We start from the raw sequence: 24,082 nt of genomic DNA, 5'->3' as shown, positions 1-24,082 counted from the left end.
CAATAACTAGTGGATTACAGTAGAGCGAAAGAAAGAGGGTGAAAAGGAGAGACAAAAAGAGAAAAGTAAAGAGAAACAAATGAAAGGGAGAGAGAAATAAAGAGAGCACAATATAGAGAGGGATAAAAAGGAGAAAGAAGGATACAAAAAAAGAGTAGGATATAGAAAGGGAGAAAGCGAGACAAAGGGAGAGAGAAAGCAAATAAAAGAATGGGAGAAGGAGAAAGAGACAGGGAAAATGAGCGAGTGTGAGAAAAAGAGTGCGGAAAAGAGAAAGTGAAAAAAAGACATGGCTGAAGAGAGAGGGAGAGAGAAAAAAAAGAGAAAGTGAGGAAAAAACAGAGCAAAAGAGAAATAAAAGGGAGGGTGAGAAAGAAAGAAGAGAGTGAAAGAAAGAGTGGAAGCAAGAAAGACTGTGATAGAAAGAGAGAGTGAAAAGTGAGAAGAAAATAAGAGAGCGTGAGAAAGACATAAAATGAGAGGAAGAAAGAGAGGCTGCTACAGTTGTTTTGTGAGTGGCACCTGGCTTTGGCGACATCCAGTGGCCATAGTTAAAACTTCAACTCCTTGTTCTATTGCGCTTCATTTTGTAATGTCTCGCGGGCCAGATGAAAAGCCTTGGCGGGCCTGATCCGGCCCGCGGGCCACATGTTCGACACCGGCGCACTAGGGTAATACTATAATACTACAGAAACACTACCAAAAATAGCACTACAGTAATACTGAAACACAAAAACACTACAACAGAAATGGGAATACTACAAAAAAACTACGAGAGAAATATTAAGAAATACAACAATTATACTACTAAAAAAACAACAGAAATACTGCAGAAAAAAATATATAAAAACTACAATAGAAATACTACAAACTACTATGATGGAAATACTATGGAATAACCTGAAAAATACAACTACAATAATACTACAGAAACACCACCGTTACAACGAAAATTCTACTTGAAATACAACGGAAAAACTGCAAAAATATAACTTCAAGTAGTTGTTTACTGTTATATGTCGAAGTGTCCTCGGGTAATACACTGAATCCCTAATGCCCCCAATAAGCAGGTCGGCGCCTTGCCCGGCTGCTATTGGTGTGTGAGTGTGTGTATGAATGGGTAAGTGTGAAGCACATTGTAAAGCGCTTTGAGAGCTCTTTATTGACTTGAAAAGCGCCATAGAAATGCAGACCATTTACCATTTAGCATCTTGATTATCCTCAAAACGTTTGGAGGCTGACTCCCTATTGGTGTGTGAGTGTGTGTGTATCAACGGGTAAGTGTGAAGCACATTGTAAAGCACTTTGGGAGATCTTCATTGACTTGAAAAGCGCTATAGAAATGCAGACCATTTACCATTTAGCATCTTGATTATCCTCAAAACGTTTGGAGGCTGACTCCCTATTGGTGTGTGAGTGTGTGTGTGAATGGGTAAGTGTGAAGCACATTGTAAAGCGCTTTAAGAGCTCTTTATTGACTTGAAAAGCGCTATAGAAATGCAGACCATTTACCATTTAGCATCTTGATTATACTCAAAACATTTGGAGGTTGACTCCCTATTGGTGTGTGAGTGTGTGTGTGTCAACGGGCAAGTGTGAAGCACATTGTAAAGCACTTTGGGAGGTCTCATGGACTTGAAAAGCGCCATAGAAATGCAGACCATTTACCATTTACAAAAGGCCTAGATCAGAGGTGCGCAACTCAAGGCAAAGGGAATATTGGGAATATGGGGAAAAACGTAAAGAGACACCCCCCCCAAAAAAAATCATAGAAAACCAAAAACAATGTCATACGAGATGATGAAAAGTCATCATTCATTCCTTTATTTATTCGTTTCAGGCAGTTACATTCTTCAAGTTTCATAATCAATCTTGTCAACAAAATAATCTCGAAAGATTTTCCACTTAAATAAAAAATTCAAATCTATTTACATTTGGTACAAGATTATGAAATCCGCATAAAAGTCACGCTTTGATTCCAGGTAGGAAATTATATATTGTATATTCACACAATCGCAAGAAAAAACAGCGGGGTAATGCACAAAACCAGGAAATTAGACCGGGATGTACTATCTTGGATGAATTTAGCCTCAATTGGGTTGCACAAAAGCAGATTAAAATGAGCCTGCTCGGTTACTATGGTGATTTATACTTTGCAGGAGGCGTTTCCGAATAAAGTCGTTGTCCTTTCCTTATAAATAGTGCTCGTCTAACGCATTTTTCTTCTAATTTCTTTCAAAATTTGATAAAACTCAGGAGCTGATGTTCAACAGCTGCAAAAAAAAAAAAAATTGCGGGCAACGCTTCAAAGATTGGTGGTCAAATTGAGGGTTCTGTCAACGCCAAATGATCCCGACAATCCACTGCTGGGTTCACATTGCAGCAACTTTTCATCCCGACTTGGCAAACATGCAACCTATTAAGCTAGACTAGATCAAGCTCCACTTATTCAGTTGGTCTGGATTTCTTTCTTCCCATTTTGTGCAATACCCCCCTGTAACAGGCCATCACGATAATACAGAGTTGGGTAGGGTTACTTGAACTGGATTACTTTCAATGACTTTTGGATGACTCAAATACCAAATATGCTCATAAAAGACAAAAGTAACTAAATAGGAATAAAATGACTCCATTTTGTGCAGGCTTGGGGAAAAAACGGAATACACGGAACGGCAAAAATGATGTATTTTCATTTTGTTTCTGTGGCATTTGATGTTCGTTTTGCCGGAGATCAAAGAGATCAAAGCCAGGAGAGAAAGCTGACCACGTGTTGTGAGTCATCATTTGATTCCTATTTAGTTTCTTTTGTCTTTTATGAGCATATTTGGTATTGGAGTCATCCAAAAGTCATTGAAAGTAATCCAGTTCAAGTAACCCTACCTAACCCTGAAAATCCAAAGTCCAAAAAAATAGACATTCTGAGAGGATATCAAGTCATTATTATTATTCAACATTTAATTCTATATAATCAATCCTAAAAAGGATACAAGCTGTAACACTAGTGCATTGGAAAAAACGTTTTTCAATGAGTACATTTTGTGGCAGCTGTGTTTTTTGAAATGCAAATACTAACTATGAGCTCATATTACGCAGAGTGATGACTGCTATTCTCACCAGTACAGTGGTGACTCTGAACCTTGACTTGACCAGAGAATATCTGAGCGCAAACCGAACAAGAAAATAGTTTCTCCGTGTGACTTTTTGTGTGTCTTTTTAAGCTTACTTTATGGCTGAATTTTTGACCGCAAACTGAGCAGGCAAAGGGTTTTTCGCCGGTGTGGGTTCTTGTGTGTTCATTTAAGTTTGATTTCTGAGTGAATTTTTTGTCACAAATTGAGCAAGTAAAAGGTTCCTCACCGGTGTGAGTTCTTGCGTGAATTTTTAAACTCCCACTCTCTGTAAAGTTTTGGCCGCACACGGAGCAGGCGAAAGGTTTTTCACCAGTGTGGGTTCTTATATGGCTTTTCAAATGTCCTTTTTGACTAAATATTTTACCACAAACTAAGCAGGCAAAAGGTTTCTCACCAGTGTGGATTCTTGTGTGCCTTAATAAGGTCCCCCTTTCAGCGAACCTTTGACTACAAACTGAGCAGGTGAAAGGTTTTTCACCAGTGTGGGTTCTCGTGTGGCTTTTCAAATCTTCTCTCCGGCCGAACCTTCGACCGCAAAACGGGCAGGCAAAAGGTTTCTCACCTGTGTGGGTTCTCACGTGGATTTTTAACTTCCACTGCTCTGTGAATTTTTTAACACAAAACGAGCAGGCGAAAGGTTTTTCACCAGTGTGGGTTTTGGTGTGGCTTTTCAAATGTTCTCGTCGGCTAAATTTTTGACTGCAGACCGAGCAGGCAAAAGGTTTCTCACCGGTGTGGACAATGATATGGCGTTTCAAATTACGCTTGTTTGGAAACATTTTTCCACACTGCCAACATTTGTGAAGCGCGTTATCACCATCCGACTGTTTGTCGCCATCATCTGTTGTCCCGGAGCTTCTGCTGGGAGAAACCTTCTCCTTGTCCTCTACGTGTTGATTTTCGGAGGTGAAACGGGCCCCGGTCACGGGAAACTCTCTCAAATCTTTCTCCCCTTTGACATCAACAGGCCCCAAATTATCTTCCTCCTTTTTTATGCCGGGCAACTTTGTCTCCTGTTGCCAAGGAAGAAGATACTCTTGACCGACGTCTGCAGGAACAAGACGCGCATGGTTTGGGACAATACACCATCAAAAACGTTTTTGTTTTCATACAGCAAACATATCACTACAACAATCCCTTCAGCACTTCTGGAAAAGGAACAAATAAAAAGATATTTACTCCCCAAAACTCATATGTTTTACAGCAGGGGTGGGGAACCTTTTTGACTGAGAAATTTGTTTCAGTGAGAGCCATATAATATGTTTTAAGACTGAATTCAGTTAAATGTGAGCATAACAAGGGTCGTACTTTATTATTTTAAATAATGTTGTTATAATCAATATCGTATCAAAGCGGCGCCGCCACGAGCGGCTGCCTTTTCCAGCAGCTGCCCTGTTATCTCTCACATTTTGTGATTTATTGTTTTATTGTCTGCTCCTATCTTCGGTGTCTTTCTTCCCGTTTTGACAACTACACTATGGATTACTTCTATCCTATGGACATAGGATTAGCGCACAAAAATGCGTTTATTCAAGGAATCAACTCCTTGCCCTGAAGAATTCTCGTGCCTGCGTGATGAAGGGGCCTATCGTGGAAGAAGAGCCGGAGCTAGCAAAGCAGCTAGCGGCGTTATAAGTCTTCGGTACCATTTGTAATCATGGTAAATGCGAACTCACGACCAAATAAGATCATCGAGTGCTGGTGGAAAACATCGAAGCGCACAGGGAGCGCAGTTGCTGTGTTTTGCGGAAACGTGGCTCACGTTTAGCATTCCGGACGCTAACGTGTAGCCACCCGGAGCTACCCGGAGCGATCCGGCTTCAACGCCGCTATACAGAGACGCGAAAGCCGGGGGGAATCAGAGAGGAGGCGGACTTGCTAACACGAGGTGGCGTATCCCTGGATTTTCACAAAGAAAAGATTTCCATCTGCCGCAGGGATGTCGAACTTTTGGACTAGCGTGACGTCATCCACTCTGCTACAAGCACCCCTAGGGCATCATGTTAATCTGTTAATAAACAACAGGGTAGACTGCTGGAAGTGTGAATTTCCCTACGGGGATGAATAAAGTATCTATTTATCTATCTAATATACAGGGTTGGGTAGAGTTACTTTAACTTGATTACTTTTAATTACTTTTGGATGACTCCAATAGCAAATATGCTAATAAAAGACAAAAGAAAGTAAATAGGAATAAAATGACTCCATTTTGTGCAGGCTCGGGGAGTAACGGAATACACGGAAGGGCAAAAATGATGTTGGCAAGCTGTTTGGATTGATTTTCATTTTGTTTCTGTTGCATTTGATGTTCGTTTTGCCGGAGATCAAAGAGATCAAAGCCAGGAGAGAAAGCTTACCACGTGTTGTGAGTCATCATTTGATTCCTATTGAGTTTCTTTTGTCTTTTATGAGCATATTTGGTATTGGAGTCATCCAAAAGTCATTGAAAGAAATCAAGTTAAAGTAACCCTACCCAACCCTGCGAATAAAACCAAAGGAAACCTTTCTCATCAATTATTATCATTATAGTTCAATTCGACATTTAAAATTGCAGAGTGAAGGATTTTATACATTCGACTATAAAAGATTTTATACGATTGAATACAAGTTACATTTATTGAATGCTGAGTGGGCTACAGGTCACACTGATTTGAATGCGAATGTTTTGTTTAGTTCTGTTGATAACAGAACTCTGATGCAGGACGACAGGCATTGTTTGAAGTTGTTTTTATAAGCGCTCTGCTGTTATGAGTTTTACAGACATCGGGACGCTCTTCTACAGGATGGTGGACCCCGCGTGGAGGCTTTCCTGGCATGCCCATGGGAGGAGCCGGCACACCAGGTTGCGGAAAAAACGTCGGCCAGGAGAAGAAGCAGAAGATCGAGAGAGGAGGCTTGACGGAGACTCGAGCGACACTAATTCGGCCATATATTCGATGGAGTTTACTTAGCTAAATTATTTAAGAAATTAAATCTGCCCCCGTGTGGAAATGACGGTCTCTTGTCCAGCTTTTCACATCAAGAAACGAGCGCGCATTGTTAAGAGAATGTAGGTTGTGTTTGTTTAATGGAGTCAGATAACTCATTCGAACAATTTGGTAAACGCTACATTTCAATATTTAATTCCTAACAAGAGGAATGCGCCATCTGATCAAAGCGCCAGCCTTTCCAGCAGCTCCGTGTTATTTTGCACTTTTTGTGATTTATTGTTTTTATTTATTGTCTGCGTCTATTTTCGGTGTTTTTTGTCCCGTTTGGATGACTTTCTATCCTCTGGTTAGGGGTTTTAACGCTCTTATCTATCAAAAATGCGTTTATTCGAGGAATCAACTCCTTGCCCTGAAGAATTCTCGTGCCAGTGTGATGAGGGGGCCCCATCGTGGATGCAGAGCCGGAGCTAATGAGAAGGCTAAGCGGCTAGCGGCGTTATAAGTCTTGGGTACCGTCCGTAATCATGGGAAATGTGAACTCTCTACCAAATGAGACCGACTTTACTTGTATTTATTTCTCTCTCTCTCTTTCTTTTCCACCTCTTTTCTCCCACTCTGTCTCTCTTTTTCTCTTCCTTTGTCTCTTTCTCTCTCCGTGTCTTTTTAACTTCTTTTGCTCCAACTTCCTTGTTTCCTTTTCTCGTTCTCTCTTCATACCCTTCCCGCTTTCTTTCCTCTTTTCTCTCCTTCTGTCATTCTATTTCTCTTTCTTCCGCTCCCTTTCTTTTCCCCCTCTCTCTCTCGACTTTTTATCTTTCGTTTCTCACGCCCTCTCCCTCTTTTTCTTTCTTTGTCCTGCCCTCTCCCCTTTTCTCTCATTTCTTGATCTCTCTTTTTCTTTCTCTTGAATCTACTCGTCTGGCCCCCGACAGAATGTTTGTTCTATGGTGTGGCCCCCCGAGTTCAAATGAGTTGGACACCCCTGGCATAGAGCATAGTGCAGCCGCATCATCAATATCAAATTGGAAAATGAGAAATATGTCGTGCAATGGACTCGAGGAGTCCAAGATAAGAAAAGAAAACGTTCTGATCATGAAAGGGACCGACCTGCGATGGCCACTCGTAGCCGCTTGCTAATGCTAACTCGGCTGAGCCGTCGATGTCCTCGCTCGTTCTCTTCTTGCGCTTCCCAAAGCTCCTCTTTCAAATGTCCCAGCCCCCTTGAGGACATTTTAGCCATCTTGAAAGCTCACCATGAACTCTTTGACGGCGTTAAATGGACGACTGTGACGGACCGCCACGAGGACCCCCAAACAATGGAAGTCGTGATGTGTCGTTGGCGAACGAAACGGCTTTATATGCCGACTCCATTGCACACTCTTCTCTCAATGTTCCGTTTCGAAAATGAAAACTATGAAAATGATATATACTTTCGCACGAAACTTTGCAAATATATACCTTGTGAATTCTGTTTTGCTGCTACAGCGATTTTACCTGCTAAAATCTGACTCCCCTGTGAAGGTAGGGTTACTTGAACTGGATTACTTGAGGTCGCTGGTTCGCGCCTCGGCCGAGTCATACCTAATTGGTATAATGGCGGCGCCCTCTGTTGGCTGCGGCTGCATCGGCTCGCTACAACGGGTCAGGTGTATCGACATTTCGTTCTGTGTACATTGTTACAAAGAATGACAATACAAAGGACATTATTAATTATTAATTATTATGACTTTTGGATGACTCCAATAGCAAATATGCTCATAAAAGACAAAAGAAACGAAATAAGAATCAAATGATGACTCACAACACGTGGTAAGCTTTCTCTCCTGGCTTTGATCTCTGGCAAAACTAACATCAGATGTGACAGAAACAAAATGAAAATCAATCCAAACAGCTTGCCAACATCATTTTTGCCGTTCCATGTATTCCGTTATTCCCCAAGCCTGCTCAAAATGTAGTAATTTTATTCCTATTTCGTTTCTTTTGTCTTTTATTAGCATATTTGGTATTGGAGTCATCCAAAAGTAATTGAGAGTAATCCAGTTAAAGTAACCCTACCCAACCCTGGTTCTCGCCAGAGTTGGAGGACATCTAGGATTGGTTGGCATCCATTAGCAGGACACAGAGATACACAACTTGGACTCATCTCCACCTTCAAGCATAGGAATCACCTTGGCAACTTTGAAAAATCGGGAAATTCTCCAGTGGTTAAAGATAATTTACCGATATAAGCTTGAAGGGTTGCAAATCGTTCAACTCAGATCAGCAGTTCAAACTTCAAATGCTTGAAAGTAAGAGATATGGAAATTCAAATGACCAAATCTCAGTTGAGTCTCAAAAACAACCGTGAATTGGAAATAGGAGTAAAGAAATGGTTTGATTTATACATCGCAGAGAAAAAAATCATGAGAAATTTGAGTCTTTCGAGGCCGACCTGTTGCACAGCTTCGCATATTGTCATAAACTTCAAGTTCTTTTGGTTGATATTTTTTTCTCAAGAATATTCGGCAAGCAGATAGAACCTGAACCGCTTATCATAATCTTTGGAATATCAAAAGTATCTTATGCATCAGTATTCTCGTTTGACCTCGTCCCTGCGTCCTAGACGCATGATTTTTGCTGGGGACGCGTCGTCTCAAATCGACGTCCGTCCCCGGGACGCAACTTTTTTGACACCAAATTGTCATTATTACCCGATTACTTTTTTTTTAACAAAGATTTACCGCACTCCAAACTTTTCGTCAGGCAGATCCGCCATTGTTGTTTTGGTCTCGCGCCGATCTCAGCAAACGAGATCTCGTTGCGTCGAGATGACGTCATTCTTGTGGTGCTTGTCGTCGAGGGAAGGTGAAAAATCAACAAAAAAAATCGTAATTTATTCAGTGTCAGTAATAAGTCGAAACATAATGCCGAAAGTGATAACAACGGCAATAATTCCTCCACGAAAAAACGGCGGAGAAATTCTTCGGAAGATGGCGGAGGCAAGGAAAACACGTGTGTTGAAGCCAACGATTTGATGAAAGAAAATAAACACAAGAATACTCCGAGCAAGAAAAGGACTTTTCTGCCAAAATGGACTCGATTATATTCCTGGTGACGCTATGAGGAGGATGATAATGGATTGGACCTGGAGAAGGCATTACAACTGTGGCGAGACAGCAAACCACGAAGAATATATGAACTGAAAAATCTGAAGTGATTTGTATTACCAATAAACTGTGATGATTAAAACAGAATGAATATATAGATTTATATATTTGTCGCCGATTTACGATTTCAACCTGGATAAGACTCAATTTTGGGGAGCCATAGATCTCTGTTGGGACCCATAGATTTTTGAGCATGCGAGTCCCCGGGACACATCACTTTTCACAGCTCAAATGAACACTGAAATACTGAACATACAGAGGAGATATATTAGATTTAATGTATTTATTCATCGTTTAATGTCGTTTAATCAATCAAAAAAACGACACAAGCTGCAACAGTTGTGCATTTGGACAAAAATCTTTTTTCAAAACTAGAACAATTACAAAAATACACTTAAGTTTAGGGCTTTAGATGACATTGAGAGTACACAAATGAGTTCATACAGTGGTAGCTGTGTTTTTAAAAAAATACCAACCATGAGTTTATTTCAAGCAGAGTGATGATTGCTATTTTCACTAGCACAATTGTGACTCGGACCTTTGACCCGACGAGACAATCTTTGACAGAAAACTGAACGAGACAACATTTCCTCTTTAGTGTGGGTTTTTGCGTGTCTTTTTAAGTCTGATTTACGGCTCAATTTTAGACCGCAAACTGAGCAGTCAAAGGGTTTCTCACCGGTGTGGGTTCTTGTGTGGCTTTTCAAATTTCCTTTTTGGTTGAATTTCTTTCCACAAACTGAGCAGGTGAAAGGTTTCTCACCGGTGTGGGTTCTTATGTGACTTCTCAAACTTCCTTTTTGGTTGAATTTTTGACCACACACTGAGCATACGAAAGGCGTTTCACCAGTGTGGGTTCTTGCGTGGACTTTTAAGGCTGATTTCCAATTGAAATTTTGACCACAAACAGAGCAGGAAAAGGGTTTTTCACCCGTGTGGTTTTTTGTGTGGATCTTCAACTGATTATTCTGTCTGAATTTTAGACCACAAACTGAGCAGGAATAAGGTTTCTCACCGGTGTGGATCCTTAAGTGGCTTTTTAATTGCGCTTTTTGGCTGAATCTTTTACCGCAAACTGAGCAAGCAAAAGGTTTCTCACCATTGTGGGTCCTTGCGTGTCTTTTCAAGGATACTTTTACATTGAACGTTTGACCACAAAGTGAGCAGACAAAGGGTTTTTCACCCGTGTGCGTTCTCGTGTGGTTGATCAAACTTTTTTTTTGGCTGAATTTTAGACTACAAACTGAGCAGGAATAAGGTTTCTCACCGGTGTGTGTTCTTGTGTGGATTTTTAAGTTGGATTTCAGGCCAAATCTTTGACCACAGACTGAGCAGGCAAAGGGTTTTTCTCCAGTGTGGACTATCATATGTAATTTCACATGATATTTGCGGCGAAAGGTTTTTCCACACTGAGAACATTTGTGATGCGCGTTATCACCATGCGACCGTTTGTCGCCATCGTCGTGTGCAGACTCGGCCGTGTCGTCATCATCTGTTGTCCCGGAGCTTCTGCTCGGAGACACCTTCTCCTTGTTCTCTACGTGTTGATCTTCGGAGGTGAAACGGGCCCCGGTCACGGGAAACTCTCTCAAATCTTCCTCCTCCTTTTTAACGTCGACTGTCTCTAAAGCAGGGGTGTCAAAGTCATTTGAACTCGGGGGCCACACCATAGAACAAACATTCTGTCGGGGGCCGGACTAATGAGGATGGAAGAACGAAATGGAGAGATGGACGGAAAGGAAGAAAAAAAGAATAAAGGAAGAATGAAAAGGAAAGATGGGGGAAAGAAAGAATGAAATAACAAAAGAAAGAAATAAGGAAGAATGAAAAGGAAAGAGAGAAAGAAAGAAACAAGGAAAGCACAAAAGAAAGAAAAAAGGAATGAAAAGGATCGATGGAGAGAAAGCAACAAAGAAAGAAAGACTAGTAGATTGAGAAAAAAGAGAAAAAGAGAAAAAAATAAGAGAAAGAGGGGGAGAAAAAGAGAGAGGGTGGAACAAAGAAGGAAAGAGAAAGTAAAAGAGATCAAGAGAGAATGTGAGAAACAAAAGAGATACAAAGAGAAATAGTGAGAGAGGGGGAGAGGGGGAAAGAAAGAGAGAGAAAAAGAAATCCAAACAGAAATAGAGAGAGAGAAAGAGAGAAGGAATGAAAGAGAGAAGGGGAGAAAGAGGAAGGGGACACAAGAGAGAGAGAAAATACAGAGAAAAGGTCAAAAAAGGAAGAGAGAGCAAAATAAGGTAAAAAGATGCAAATAGAGAACAAGACAAAGAGGAACAAAGAAAGAAAAAGAGAGACAGAGCGAGTGAAAGAGAGAGGGATAAAAAGTGAGAGAAAAATGAAGGAAGAGAGAGAGAGTGGGAGACAGAGAGAGAGAGAGAGAGAGAAATAAATACAAGTACAATGTCTTTGTGAGAATCGCCTGGCTTTGGCAAAATCAAGTGGACATATTTCTACCTGCAGCTCGTTTTTCTCTTGCGCTTCTCCGAGTGTCGTCTCGCGGGCCGGATTCAATCCCTTAGCGGGCCTGATCCGGCCCGCGGGCCGCCTGTTCAACACCTGTGCTCTAAAGACTCACCTTCCTCTTTTTTGACGTGAAAATGCTCCAAATCGAAGACGTGGTCGGGCTCCCAATCGTCCTCCTCCTTTTTCATGTCAATTGTCTCGAAATGTCCCACGTTTTGGACGCCGGGCGACTTTGTCTCCTGTTGCCAAGGAAGAAGATTCTCTTGACTGAAGTCTGCAGTACACGAGACGCACATAATGTGTCAAATTCCACTTTTAGATGTCGAAGCTTTTAAGAAGCTCTAGCAAAGCATCTAGAGCACAGGTGTCAAACAGGCGGCCCGCGGGCCAGATCAGGCCCGCTAAGGGATTGAATCCGGCACGCGAGACAACACTCAGAGAAGCGCAAGAGAAAAACAAGCTGCAGGTTGAAATAGGTCAACGTGATGTTGCCAAAGCCAGCTGCCTCGAACAAAGACACTCTACTTGTATTCATTTCTCTCTCTCTCTCTCTCTCTGTCTCTTTCTTTTCCACCCCTTTTCTCCCACTCTGTCTCTGTCGCTTTCACTCTCTCTGTGTCTCTCTTTTTCTCTTCCTTTGTTGCTCTTTGTCTTTTTCTCTCTCTGTGTCTTTTAACCTCTTTTGCTCTAACTTCCTTTTTCTCTCTTTTCGCTTTCTCTTAATACCCTTTGCACTTTCTTTTCTCTTTTCTCTCCTTCTGTCTTCCTATTTCTCTAGGTATTTCTTTCTCCCTCTGCCTTTCTTTTCCCCCCTCTCTCACGACTTTTTATCTTTTGTTTCTCACGCTCTCTCCCTCTCTCGCTCTCTTTCCACCCCTTTTCTCCGACTCTCTGTCTCTTTCACTCTCCATGTCTCTCCTTTTCTCTTCCTTTGTTGCTCTTTGTCTTTTTCTCTCTCTGTGTCTTTTAACCTCTTTTGCTCTAACTTCCTTTTTCTCTCTTTTCGCTTTCTCTTAATACCCTTTGCACTTTCTTTTCTCTTTTCTCTCCTTCTGTCTTCCTATTTCTCTAGGTATTTCTTTCTCCTTCTCCCTTTCTTTTCCCCTCTCTCTCATGACTTTTTATCTTTTGTTTCTCACGCTCTCTTCCTCTCTCTCTCTCTCTTTCCACCCCCGTCCTCCCTCTCTGTCGCTTTCACTCTCTGTATCTTTTAACCTCTTTTGCTCTAACTTCCTTTTTTTCTTTTCTCTTTCTCTCTTAATAGCCTTTGCCCTTTCTTTTCTCTTTTGTCTCCTTCTGTCTTTTGATTTCCCTTTGGATTTCTTTCTCCCTTTCTTTTCCCCCTCTCTCACGACTTTTTATCTTTTGTTTCTCACGCTCTCTCCCTCCCTCTCTTTTCCTTTCTTTGTCCCGCCCTCTCTCCTTTTCCCTCCCTCTTTCTCTTATTTCATTATATTTTTCTTTCTCTTGAATCTACTAGTCTAGCCCCCGTCAGAATGTTTGTTCTATCGTGTGGCCCCCGAGTTGAAATGAGTTTGACACCCCTGATCTAGAGCAATTTGATTGGGTGAGCGGTAGGAATGGGTGGAGCTATACACAGGGCACTCTTTCTTCTCGCCCAGCGATGACTATACGTTGGTCTACTTGTTTTCAGTAATTGGTGACATTTTTACAAAAGAACTTTGCTCACACCCTGTTTTGAAACTATTCTCGAGAACAAAAATGACGGTCCAAATGAGCTTCGACACTCTTGAGTAACTACTGAAGGATATGAATTTGAAGTGGTAAATTTATATTAGGAGACAAGCTCTGGTATTATTATTTTAAAAATGTGATCGAATCATCTCACGTCATATGGGAAAAAAAAAATGTGCTGAAGAATTAGCTTTTGTCTTGAAGGATTTTATACATTTTACTATAAAGGATTTTATACGATTAAGTACAAGTTACATTTATCGAGTGCAATGAAGATTTTCACGGAGTGGGCTTCGGGGTCACGCTGTTCCAGGTTAAGAATGTTTTGGCTGGGGAATTTTGATAACAGGACTCTGACGAAGGACGTCAGGCATTGTTTTGATAAACGCCGGGTGTTGTTTTGAGTTTCTCCAGACGTCGAGGCGAGGGGGTGGACCCCACGTAGGGGATTTCATTGGCACGCCCATGGGAGGAGCCGGCACACCAGCTTGCGGAAAAAAACGTGGGCCAAGGAGAGAAGCAGAAGATCGAGAGAGGAGGCTTGACGGAGACTCGAGCGACACTAATTCGACCATATATTCGACGGAGTTCACTTAGCTAAATTACTGTATTTTCCGCACTATAAGGCGCACCTAAAAGCCTTTATTTTTTTCAAAAGCTGACCATGCACCTTATAATACAGTGCGCCTTTTATATGGATCAATAAGGCAAGCAGCCGCCGACTAGATTTTCCCCCGAACGCCAAGTAGTCCGCGGTGTATGCTGGGATTTATTTACCAGCGTTTCATTGGCTAACCAATGTGTCAATCATCATTTGAATCGATCGCTATTGGCTAAAGTTATTCGGGGGTAAAGGGGGCGGATCCTTTTTATCATTTACAGGCTCGCCTAGGCTAAAGGGGCGAAACAAAGCCTGCAATTGGCCAAAAAAGATGAATGTGTATAGCACGTGGTTGACGGCATACAGAAAGCATTTTTTACTAATCTGTATTTGTAAATATTTTATTCTCCTGGATTTACTACACTCACGGATATAAGAGGACCATGGCTGCACATTATTATTGAACACAACGACTTCGGTGAGCTACTCCGGCTATATATTGTCCCTGTATCCTGTTTCAGACTGAACTCGATGTTTCTGTGATAAGCGGTGCAGATAATGGATGGAATGGAGTGTCTATTTTTAAATTCAACTCAATTCCAAGTGTTTATTGTCATATGCACAGTAAAGTTGCGAGCGAAAAAGAAAATAGAAACTAAGGAATGGTTGGCATTTCTTGAATCCCAAGACCTTAACTTTCCGAATGATATTTGGAACGATGCATTTGAGTGACATCGTACGGACACTGTTTCCGTATATGTCTGAGACACGTATTTGCTTCTTTGCAAGCTTTGGGAATGTTAAGGGGGTAGTCAGTTGGACTGAACCATCTGACTGTTTTGTCCACGTTCCCATTGTAGCGCCTTATAATCCGGTGCGCCTTATGTATGTCAAATATAGGACCAAAAACTATTTCTTTCGGGGTGCGCCCTAAAACCCAGTGCCCCTTATAGTGCTGAAAATACGGTAATTCTGCTTTTATGGCTCTTTGGGTCAAAAAGGTTCCCTACATGCCCTTTAGGCCATTTGTTAGTCAGCTCCAGAGCAGAAATCCAAGACTTAAAGAGCAGAAAATAAAAATATGTAAAATGTTGTAGAAACTTAAAATGACTAACCTGCTCTGTTCATAACAACTTGTCGCTGCTTGCTAATGCTAACTTGGTTTAGCCGCCGATGTTGTCGCTCGTTCTCTTCTTGCATTTCCCGAGGCTCCTCCTTTAACGTTCCTTTCCCTCTTTAGCCACCTTAACATCTCACCGTTAACTCTTGGAAGGACATTTTGCTCACGGCAGGAACGGAAGGCCACCAGGCCACCCCGAAAAATGGCGTTAGCACTGGGTCGTTCGAGATCAAAACGGCTTATTGAACCGACTCTTTGAAAAGACCGACGTAAACGGCTCCCTTCGAAATCCTCTCTCTCATTGACTCTCTCATGGCCCCTCAATCGTGGCTGATCAATACGAGTGTCGCCTCCTGTGTATTATATGCTTCGTGTAAACAGTTAAACATTTGAAATGAGTTAAAAGTTCACCCCATATTGAATGAATGTAGGCTCTTACGGCATTGCAGACTAAAACGGTTTTAAAATGAATTCATTTGGTGCATCATATTTCATTACTATTGCCAGGGTTGGGTAGGGTTACTTTAACTGGATTACTTTCAATGACTTTTGGATGACTCCAATACCAAATATGCTAATCAAAGACAAAAGAAACGAAATAGGAATAAAATGATGACTCACAACACGTGGTCAGCTTTCTCTCCTGGCTTTGATCTCCGACAAAACTAACCTCAAATGCGACAGAGACAGAATGAAAATCAATCCAAACAGCTTGCCAACATCATTTTTGCCCTTCCATGTCTTCCGTTACTCCCCAAGCCTGCACAAAATGGAGTCATTTTTAATTCCTATTTCGTTTCTTTTGTCTTTTATTAGCATATTTGGTATTGGAGTCATCCAAAAGTCATTGAAAGTAATCCAGTTAAAGTAACTTTACCCAACCCTGATTATTGCTAATATATCTTTGGAAACAAACAAAATAGGTTTGGTTGCTGGAATTCCCATATTCCATCTGTAGAGCCGTTTGGGAGCAAATAGCTGGCTCTTTTAAATACCCGAGCCTAAAGAGCCTATTCTCCAGAAAAACACACGCCATTCTCATTGCTACTAAGGTCGATAAGCAAAGTGAGAAGGGAAAAGTATTCTGGAACGAGTCCACTAGACGGCGCTCTTTCTTAATGTTTGTTTTCCAAACAGCATTCACACAAAAAAGCACTTCTTCAAGTTTTTTTGCGTTTAATTTGATTTTGTATTCTCTAATTGAACATTGCATCATTCCAAACAAAATAGGCAGGAAACCCTCGTTCAAGGGAACAGAAAATGCTGTAGAAAAATAAGTCAAAATAAAAATCATGATATGTTTAAATCAATACAAAAGGAAATTTTTTAAGTATATTCTTAATGATTTAGACATTGTCAGTGTTCAGACTCAAAGATTCAACCCAAAAACAAAAACTTTGGTGACAAATTTCCGACAAACAGGATTACCTCTTTAATATCTATTTTTTTGGTGGATAAAAAAAATCTTTGCTGTACATGGAATAAGTTTTGTGGCATTTTTGTTATTTTCTGTAGAATAATTCCAAACGTGGCAGCACGGCGGCACAGCTCTGAGGTCCTGAGATCGAACCTTCCTGTGTGGAGTTTGCATGTTCTCCCCGTGCTCGTATGGGTGTCCTCCGGTTTCCTCCCACATTCCAAAAAAATGCATGTTAGGTTAATTTGCTGGTCCAAATTGTCCCAAGGTGGGGATGAACAAGCAACCAGTTGAGGGTGTCCCCTGCCCACTGCCCCAAGATGGCTGGGATGGGCTCCAGCACCCCCGCGACCCTACTGAGGAGAAGCGGTGCAGATAGTGGCTGGAATGGAGGTCCAAACGCAGGGTTGGGTAGGGTTACTTTAACTTGATTACTTTCAATGACTTTTGGATGACTCCAATAGCAAATATGCTCAGAAAAGACAAAAGAAACTAAATAGGAATCAAATGACTCCATTTTGTGCAGGCTTGGGGAGTAACGGAATACACGAAACGGCAAAAAAGATGTTTGGATTGATTTTCATTTTGTTTCTGTCGCATTTGAGGTTAGTTTTGCCGGAGATCAATGAGATCAAAGCCAGGAGAGAAAGCTTACCACGTAATGTGAGTCATCATTTGAATCCTATTTCCTTTCTTTTGTCTTTTCTTAGCATATTTGCTATTGGAGTCATCCAAAAGTCATTGAAAGTAATCCAGTTAAAGGAACCCTACCCAACCCTGCATTTTATGTTGGTTTTGCCGGAGATCAAAGAAATCAAAGCCAGGAGAGAAACCTTACCACGTGTTGTGAGTCATCATTTGATTCCTATTGAGTTTCTTTTGTCTTTTATGAGCATATTTGGTATTGGAGTCATCCAAAAGTCATTGAAAGTAATCCAGTTAAAGTAACCCTACCCAACCCTGATTATACATGACATACATTCTAGAGCAGGGGTGTCAAACTCATTTTAACTCGGGGGCCATTTGATAGAACAAACATTCTGTCGGGGGCCGGACTAGTAGAATAAAGATAAGGAAAAAGAGAGATAAAAAAATAAGAGAAAGAAGGAGGGAAAAGGAAAGAGGTAAGAACAAAGAAAGAAAAAGAGAGAGAGGGAGAGAGCGTGAGAAACAAAAGATAAAAAGTCGTGAGAGAGGGGGAAAAGAAAGGGAGAGGAAGAAAGAAATCCAAAGAGAAATAGACAGAAGAGAGAAAAGAGAAAAGAAAGCGCGAAGGGTATGAAGAGAGGAAAAAAGAGAAAAGAATAAAAAGAAGTTAGAGCAAAAGAGGTTAAAAGACACAGAGAGAGAAAGAGACAAAGAGCAACAAAGGAAGAGAAAAAGAGACAAAGAGAGTGAAAGAGAGAGAGTGAGAAAAGGGGTGGAAGAGAAATAAATACAAGTACAGTGTCTTTGTTGGAGGCACCTGGCTTTGGCAACATCAAGTTGACCTATTTCAACCTTCAGCTTGTTTTTCTCTTGCGCTTCTCTGAGTGTTGTCTCACGGGCCGGATTCAATCCCTTAGCGGGCCTGATCTGGCCCGCGGCCCGCCTATTTGACACCTGCGTTCTAGAGGGTTTGCAAATCATGAAACTGGAATCAGCGGTTCAATCTGCAAACCTTTGAAGAAAAGAGAATTCAAAATAAAATGACAAAATCAAAGTTTAATACAAGATCAAAGACAAGACGGTCACAAAAGCAACAATTCATTGGAAATCGAAGTCAATAAAAGGTTTTGATTGGCTGATGAGAAGGCGACACAAAGACAAAAGTCTATTTCAGTACTTCCATGACGATCCCACAGCAGAGCCCGTCCTTCATGTTATTTACAAATTCCAGAGAAAAATCACAATTGAACAAGATAATCACAGTTTTAATAAACAGTGGAACCTCGGTTTTCGAAGGCCTCTCAGTACGAACAAATCGGAGTCCGACTAAAAATTTCGAGAAATTCTTGCATCGCTGTTCGGTCAAAAAATCGGAGTTGGAACGCCGGTAATGCGTGAGTGCGTACGCTAGAGTGCCATGCTGAGCGGCGTACGGGTGTTTTAGCCCCTTATTATGCCTCTGAAGAAAGTCAGTGCAAGCAGCAAAGTTGCTTCAGGTGAAAAAGGAAAAGTAGTGCGTACAACTATTGCATTTAAGAAAGAAATAATAGCCAAATATGAAGGAGGTGTGGGAGCGCCTTCTGCTGACCACCACAAAGGTAAGAAATCCTATTCATAAGATTACGATAACGCGAACGTACGTTTAGCCTGGGTTAGCTTTAAGTTTACGTTAAACATTCAGGGTGTTGGAACGGAGCCCAACATTGAGGGTGTTGGAACGGAGCCCCCTTTCCAAGGAACCGCTCACCACTTGTTGTGGAGACCCGGGTGCTAAATGACTTGTAAACGACCTGATTTTTTAAATTTTTACACGTTCATGTTAGCGTCATCTTTCGTACGGAAGATTACGATAACGCGAACGTACGATTAGCCTGGGTTAGCTTCATGGTTACGTTCATGGTAAACATTCAGGGTGTTGGAACGGATTAAAACGATTGATATTATTTTTAACGGGAAAAATGATTTCCGTGATTGACCAAATCGGTTTTGGAACAGGGTTCTGGAACGGATTATGGTCGAGAACCGAGCTTCCACTGTACAGCAAAGACATTTCATGTCAGGAATAAGGTTGCAGTCAAATCAACAAGAGGATGCGATCACTGAAACCTAAAACTTCAAAACAACAACTCGAGTGAATCCTATGTCCCCTGACAACTTAAGACACTTGAAACAAACGGCACATTTTAAGAACAAAATAGAATCACTCAAATCTACAAATGAACTCGAGACGTTTTTGAGGATCGGTCAAATAGAAATGTATGAAGTTGTTAAATCACAGAGAATCGCATTCGGTTGAAAATAGAACAATCTTCAAAGAATATCCGGTCACACACTCACAATTCAAATACGTTTCATGTGATACAAGATCATAAAATCCACATAAAAGGCATGCTTTGATTACAAGCAGGAAAACGAGATATTGTAGATTCATACAAACACGATCAGAATTTTTGCACGAAACCAAGATAAGGGAGTAGGACTGGATGCGTTTATTGCAGAATGTTTTGGCTGAGGAATTTTGATAACTCTGACGAAGGACGTCAGGCATTGTTTTGATAAGCGCTCTGCTGTTATGAGTTTTTCAGACATCGGGGTGAGGGGGTGGACCCCACGTGGGGGTTTTCCTGGCACGCCCATGGAAGGAACCAGCATACCAGCTTGCGGAAAAAAATGTGGGCCGAGGAGAGAAGCAGAAGATCTTACTTAGATTTTACTATAAAGGATTTTATACGATTAATTACAAGTTACATTTATCGAGTGCAATGAAGATTTTCACGGAGTGGGCTTCAGGTCACGCTGTTCCAAATTCTGAATGTTTTAGCTGGGGAATTTTGATAACAGGACTCTGACGAAGGACGTCAGGCATTGAATTGTTGTTTTGAGTTTCTCCACACAACGAGGCGAGGGGGTGGACCCCACGTGGGGGCTTTCATTGGCACGCCCATGGGAGGAGCCGGCACACCAGCTTGCGGAAAAAACCATGGGCCGAGGAGAGAAGCAGAAGATCGAGAGAGGAGGCTTGACGGAGACTTAAGCGGCACTAATTCGGCCATATATTTGATGGAGTTCACTTAGCTAAATTATTTAAGAAATTAAATCTCCCCCCGTGTGAAAATGTCGGCTATTTTTGTCCATCTTGGTCGAATCTAACCTTAACATCAGGCGCTGATGATCAGCGGCCGTAAAAGATCATGGGCGACAGATTTTTCGAGCCGTGATTCTGAGATGGATCCTGGGGGTCTATTTGAGCCTGCCGTGAACGCGCTTTTATCCCAACTATCAGCGGCTGGTATGACATAGCCAAGCCTTTATCATCCTGATTCAGCAAACGTGCAACCAATTAAGCCAGACTAGGCAGGCTTATTCAATTAGCCTGGTTTTCCACATTTTTGCAATACCTCCCTGCACAGGAACCATTTGGATTAAGTGAATGAAAAATGTAAGGCATATTTACATATGTATTCCAAAAAATGCTTGAAAAGTACTTCAGAAGAAAAGTCAATATTGGAACATACTGAGCACATATAGTAATTAATCTTATTTGTCATTTACTTTCATATAAACAATCAAAAAGGATACGAGTTGCACCACTTGTACATTTGAAAATTACCGTAAATTCCGGACTATAAGCCGCTACTTTTTTCCCTAACTTTCAACCCTGCGGCTTATTCAGTGATGCGGCCAATTTATGTCATTTTTCCAACGGCCGCCAGCGGCGCTCGAGTGTTGCTACCATTAACTGCCCTGTCACAGGCACGGTTTGGGATGAAAGTTATATTATTATTATTATTAAAGCTTTGAAATCTCTCTCGGTGTACCGTCTTTCTTTGTAAATATGTGTAACCCATGTATAATATGTATTTGCAACTGTATATTTTTGTAATGTATTTATATGTATTTCTTTTAGAGACTTATTCTGATATGTTTTGCACGGGTGAATGAAAAAGGAGGGGCGGAACAAACGCCGGGTGCCGAGTTGAAGTGGGGACCGCTAAAGGTGAGGGACGGACAAGGAAAGAAGAGGGGGTAAAAAGTTGGTTAAAGAAAAAGGAGTTGCGTGAGTAAATGTGTTCATCTGATATATTTTTCCCACCCTTACCTTTGGAAATATACACTTTTTTCCTTGGATTACTTTCAACGGGACCCGGACTCTGCAGGTCTGCATCAAACCTTAAGTGCCGGTATCATTTTCCATTCATTTTGCCGGCTGTGATTTTTGGACTGGACTTTAATGAAGGACATTTAGTTTCAATCGCGGGACTTGAAGTCTGGTTTGGGTTCATTTTGTGTTTGTGTTACATGTTTCAATGTGGGCGCATGCGGCTTATATACAGGTGCGGCTTGTGTATGTACAAAATCGTTTTTCCTCTTAAAATGTGGTGGGTGCGGCTTATAATCGGATGCGCTCTATAGTCCGGAATTTACGATAGATTTTAAAAACTAGAACAACAAGAAATAGGCTAAGTTTAGACATATCACGGACATCGAGAATACAAAATGAGTTGATGAAGTAGTAGCTATGATTTTTTTATCTGTAAAGTATCGGCTCATATCAAGCAGAGTGGTGACTGCTATTCTCACAGCACACGTGTGATCCTTGAACTTTTAATTTACTCGAGAATATTAGGCCGCAAACTGACCAGGAAAATAGTTTCTCATCACTGTGAGTCCTTATGGGTTTTTTTAAGTTTCCTTTGAGGCAGTGTGGGTTCTTGCGTGACGTTTTAAGTTATCTTTCCGTCTGAATTTTTGATCGCAAACTGAACAGGCAAACGGTTTCTCACCAGTGTGGGTTCTTGTGTGGATTCTGTAATTTCCTTTCATGGTAAATATTTTACCACAAACTGAGCAAGAATAAGGTTTTTCACCAGTGTGGATTCTTGCATGGATTTTTAAATTACCTCTCATGGTGAATATTTGACCGCAAACTGAGCATGAATAAGGTTTTTCACCAGTGTGGATTCTTGTGTGTCTTTTTAAGGTCCCCCTCTCGGTGAATTTTTGACCGCAAACTGAGCAGGCAAAGGGTTTTTCACCTGTGTGAATTCTTGTATGGTTTTTCCAACTTTCTTTGTGGCTGAATTTCTGACCACAAACCGAGCAAGAAAAGGGTTTCTCACTCGTGTGGATTCTTGTGTGTATCTTTAAGTGTCCTTTCCGGCAGAATTTTTTACCACAAACTGAGCATAAAAAGGGTTTTTCGCCAGTGTGGGTTCTTGCGTGGATTTGTAAATTACATTTCAATCCAAATGTTTTACCACAAACCGAGCAGGAAAAGGGTTTTTCACCGGTGTGGGTTATTGCATGTCTATTTAAGTTGGATTTCAAGTTGAATATTTGACCACACACTGAGCAGGAAAATGGTTTCTCACCAGTGTGGACCAGCATATGTGATTTCAAATGACATTTGTATTGAAAAGTTTTCCCACACTGCGAACATTTGCGATGTGCGTTATCACCTTTGTCGCCATCAGTGTGTGCAGTGTCGGATGTGTCGTCATCATCCGTTGACGTGGAACTTCTGCTTGGAGACACCCTCTCCATGTTCTCTTCGTGTTGGTCTACGGAGGTGAAACGGGCCCCAGTCACGGGAATCTCTCTCGAATTGACCTCCTCTTTAACGTCAACGAGCTCCAAATCCTCCTCCTCTGTTTTAAAGTCAACCTGCTCTAAAAACTCATCCTCCATTTTAATGCCAGGCGACTTTGTCTTCTGTTGCCAAGGATGAAGATTCTCTTCACTGACGTCTGCAGGACACAACAGACACATAGTTTTGAAAAATTCTCAATACACACAAAAAAAATTATTTTATTTTACAGCAGAAGCATCGCTACAAGAGTCTTTTCAGCATATCTACTGAAGGATTTTATACGATTAAATACAAGTTACATTTATCGAGTGCAATGTAGATTTTCACTGAGTGGGCTTCAGGTCACGCTGTTCCAAATTTGGAATGTTTTGGCTGAGGAATTTTGATAACGGGACTCTAACTCGGGGAATGCAGGTAATGTTTGGAAAACAAAGAATATAAAATAGAAATGTAGCAAAATATATAGTAAATGTACTTGGGGAGTAGAAAATAAAATAAAAACTAAAGCGACCAACCTGCTCCTTTTGACCCAACTTGTAGCTGGTTGCTAATGCTAACTTCCTCTGGGAGCCAATTTTCACGCTCGGTGTCTTCTTGGAGCTCCTCTTTGAAATGTCCTTTACCTCTGGAGTACATTTCCGCCACCTTTAAAGCTCACCATAAGAATTTTTGACAAGTAAATTTTAGTTTTTCAACACGAATAGAGAGGAACGCCGCATAGCAGTAAAAAAAATAAATCGGTGTGCACCGGAAGGTGGGCGGAGATCCAAAAGAACAACTTCCGGTTCACAAAAGAGCTTGCAGAAGGGGTTTCCTTTTTAGTTTTTGCAGTTTTATTTTGGTATATCGTATGAAGCATCCTCTTCTGACAGCACACTGATTATGCAACAGTTTTTTTTATATGGAATTCAAAAAGGACTGCTAAGCATATGTTAACTGCAAAAGTTTTGGTAGACCGCCATCTTGTGGAGTCTTTGTGTAGCTTAGCGCTTTAGTGAGCCAACTTCACACCGAATTGTTTTTTTCCTTTTTAAAATCTCATCTCATTAGCCCTACCGCTTATCCTCATTAGGGTCGCGGGGGGGCTGGAGCCCATCCCAGCCATCTCCGGGCAGTAGGCAGGGGACACCCTGAACGGGTTGCCAGCCAATCGCAGGGCACACGGGGACAGACAACTCACTCGCTCATTCACACCTAAGGACAATTTAGACCGGCCAATTCACCTGAAATGCATGTTTTTGGAATGTGGGAGGAAACCGGAGTGCCCGGAGGAAACCCACGCAAGCACGGGGAGAACATACAAACTCCGCACAGGAAGTCTGGAGCTGGATTTGAACC

At 41.4% G+C, this 24,082-nt stretch overlaps 3 protein-coding genes across 5 annotated transcripts; all 3 read right to left on the bottom strand.

The window, feature by feature from the left end:
• Positions 1 to 1,783: 1,783 nt before the first annotated feature.
• LOC148356165 (uncharacterized) lies at positions 1,784 to 7,391 on the bottom strand. The gene is made up of 2 exons (XM_088347170.1): positions 7,169 to 7,391; positions 1,784 to 4,179 (listed from the first exon to the last, which is right to left on the bottom strand). Exons 1-2 carry the CDS (start codon positions 7,299 to 7,301, stop codon positions 3,086 to 3,088), a joined length of 1,227 nt encoding a protein of 408 aa, XP_088203296.1. The 5' UTR covers positions 7,302 to 7,391; the 3' UTR covers positions 1,784 to 3,085.
• Positions 7,392 to 9,475: 2,084 nt separating this feature from the next.
• LOC148356164 (uncharacterized) lies at positions 9,476 to 15,309 on the bottom strand. 3 transcript variants are annotated; one of them, XM_088347168.1, is made up of 3 exons: positions 15,085 to 15,309; positions 11,786 to 11,947; positions 9,476 to 10,825 (listed from the first exon to the last, which is right to left on the bottom strand). In XM_088347168.1, the coding sequence occupies exons 1-3, from the start codon at positions 15,167 to 15,169 to the stop codon at positions 9,696 to 9,698; spliced, it is 1,377 nt and encodes a 458-aa protein (XP_088203294.1). In that variant the 5' UTR covers positions 15,170 to 15,309; the 3' UTR covers positions 9,476 to 9,695. The 3 variants fall into 3 exon arrangements, with proteins under 3 accessions (XP_088203294.1, XP_088203295.1, XP_088203293.1); XM_088347169.1 differs by having other exon boundaries at positions 9,476 to 10,831; positions 11,786 to 11,912; positions 15,085 to 15,308; XM_088347167.1 differs by having other exon boundaries at positions 9,477 to 10,831.
• A 4,500-nt stretch (positions 15,310 to 19,809) lies between these two features.
• On the bottom strand, positions 19,810 to 23,474 carry LOC148356163 (uncharacterized). The gene is made up of 2 exons (XM_088347171.1): positions 23,260 to 23,474; positions 19,810 to 22,901 (listed from the first exon to the last, which is right to left on the bottom strand). Exons 1-2 carry the CDS (start codon positions 23,378 to 23,380, stop codon positions 21,838 to 21,840), a joined length of 1,185 nt encoding a protein of 394 aa, XP_088203297.1. The 5' UTR covers positions 23,381 to 23,474; the 3' UTR covers positions 19,810 to 21,837.
• Positions 23,475 to 24,082: the final 608 nt, after the last annotated feature.

The sequence above is a fragment of the Urocampus carinirostris genome, chromosome 11 (genome assembly GCF_059441175.1).
Source record: "Urocampus carinirostris isolate Australia breed hairy pipefish chromosome 11, RoL_Ucar_1.0, whole genome shotgun sequence".
NCBI classification, from domain to species: Eukaryota; Metazoa; Chordata; class Actinopteri; order Syngnathiformes; family Syngnathidae; genus Urocampus; species Urocampus carinirostris.
The sequence above is the reverse complement of the archived record's forward strand: the minus strand, read 5'-3'. Positions and strand labels throughout refer to the sequence as shown.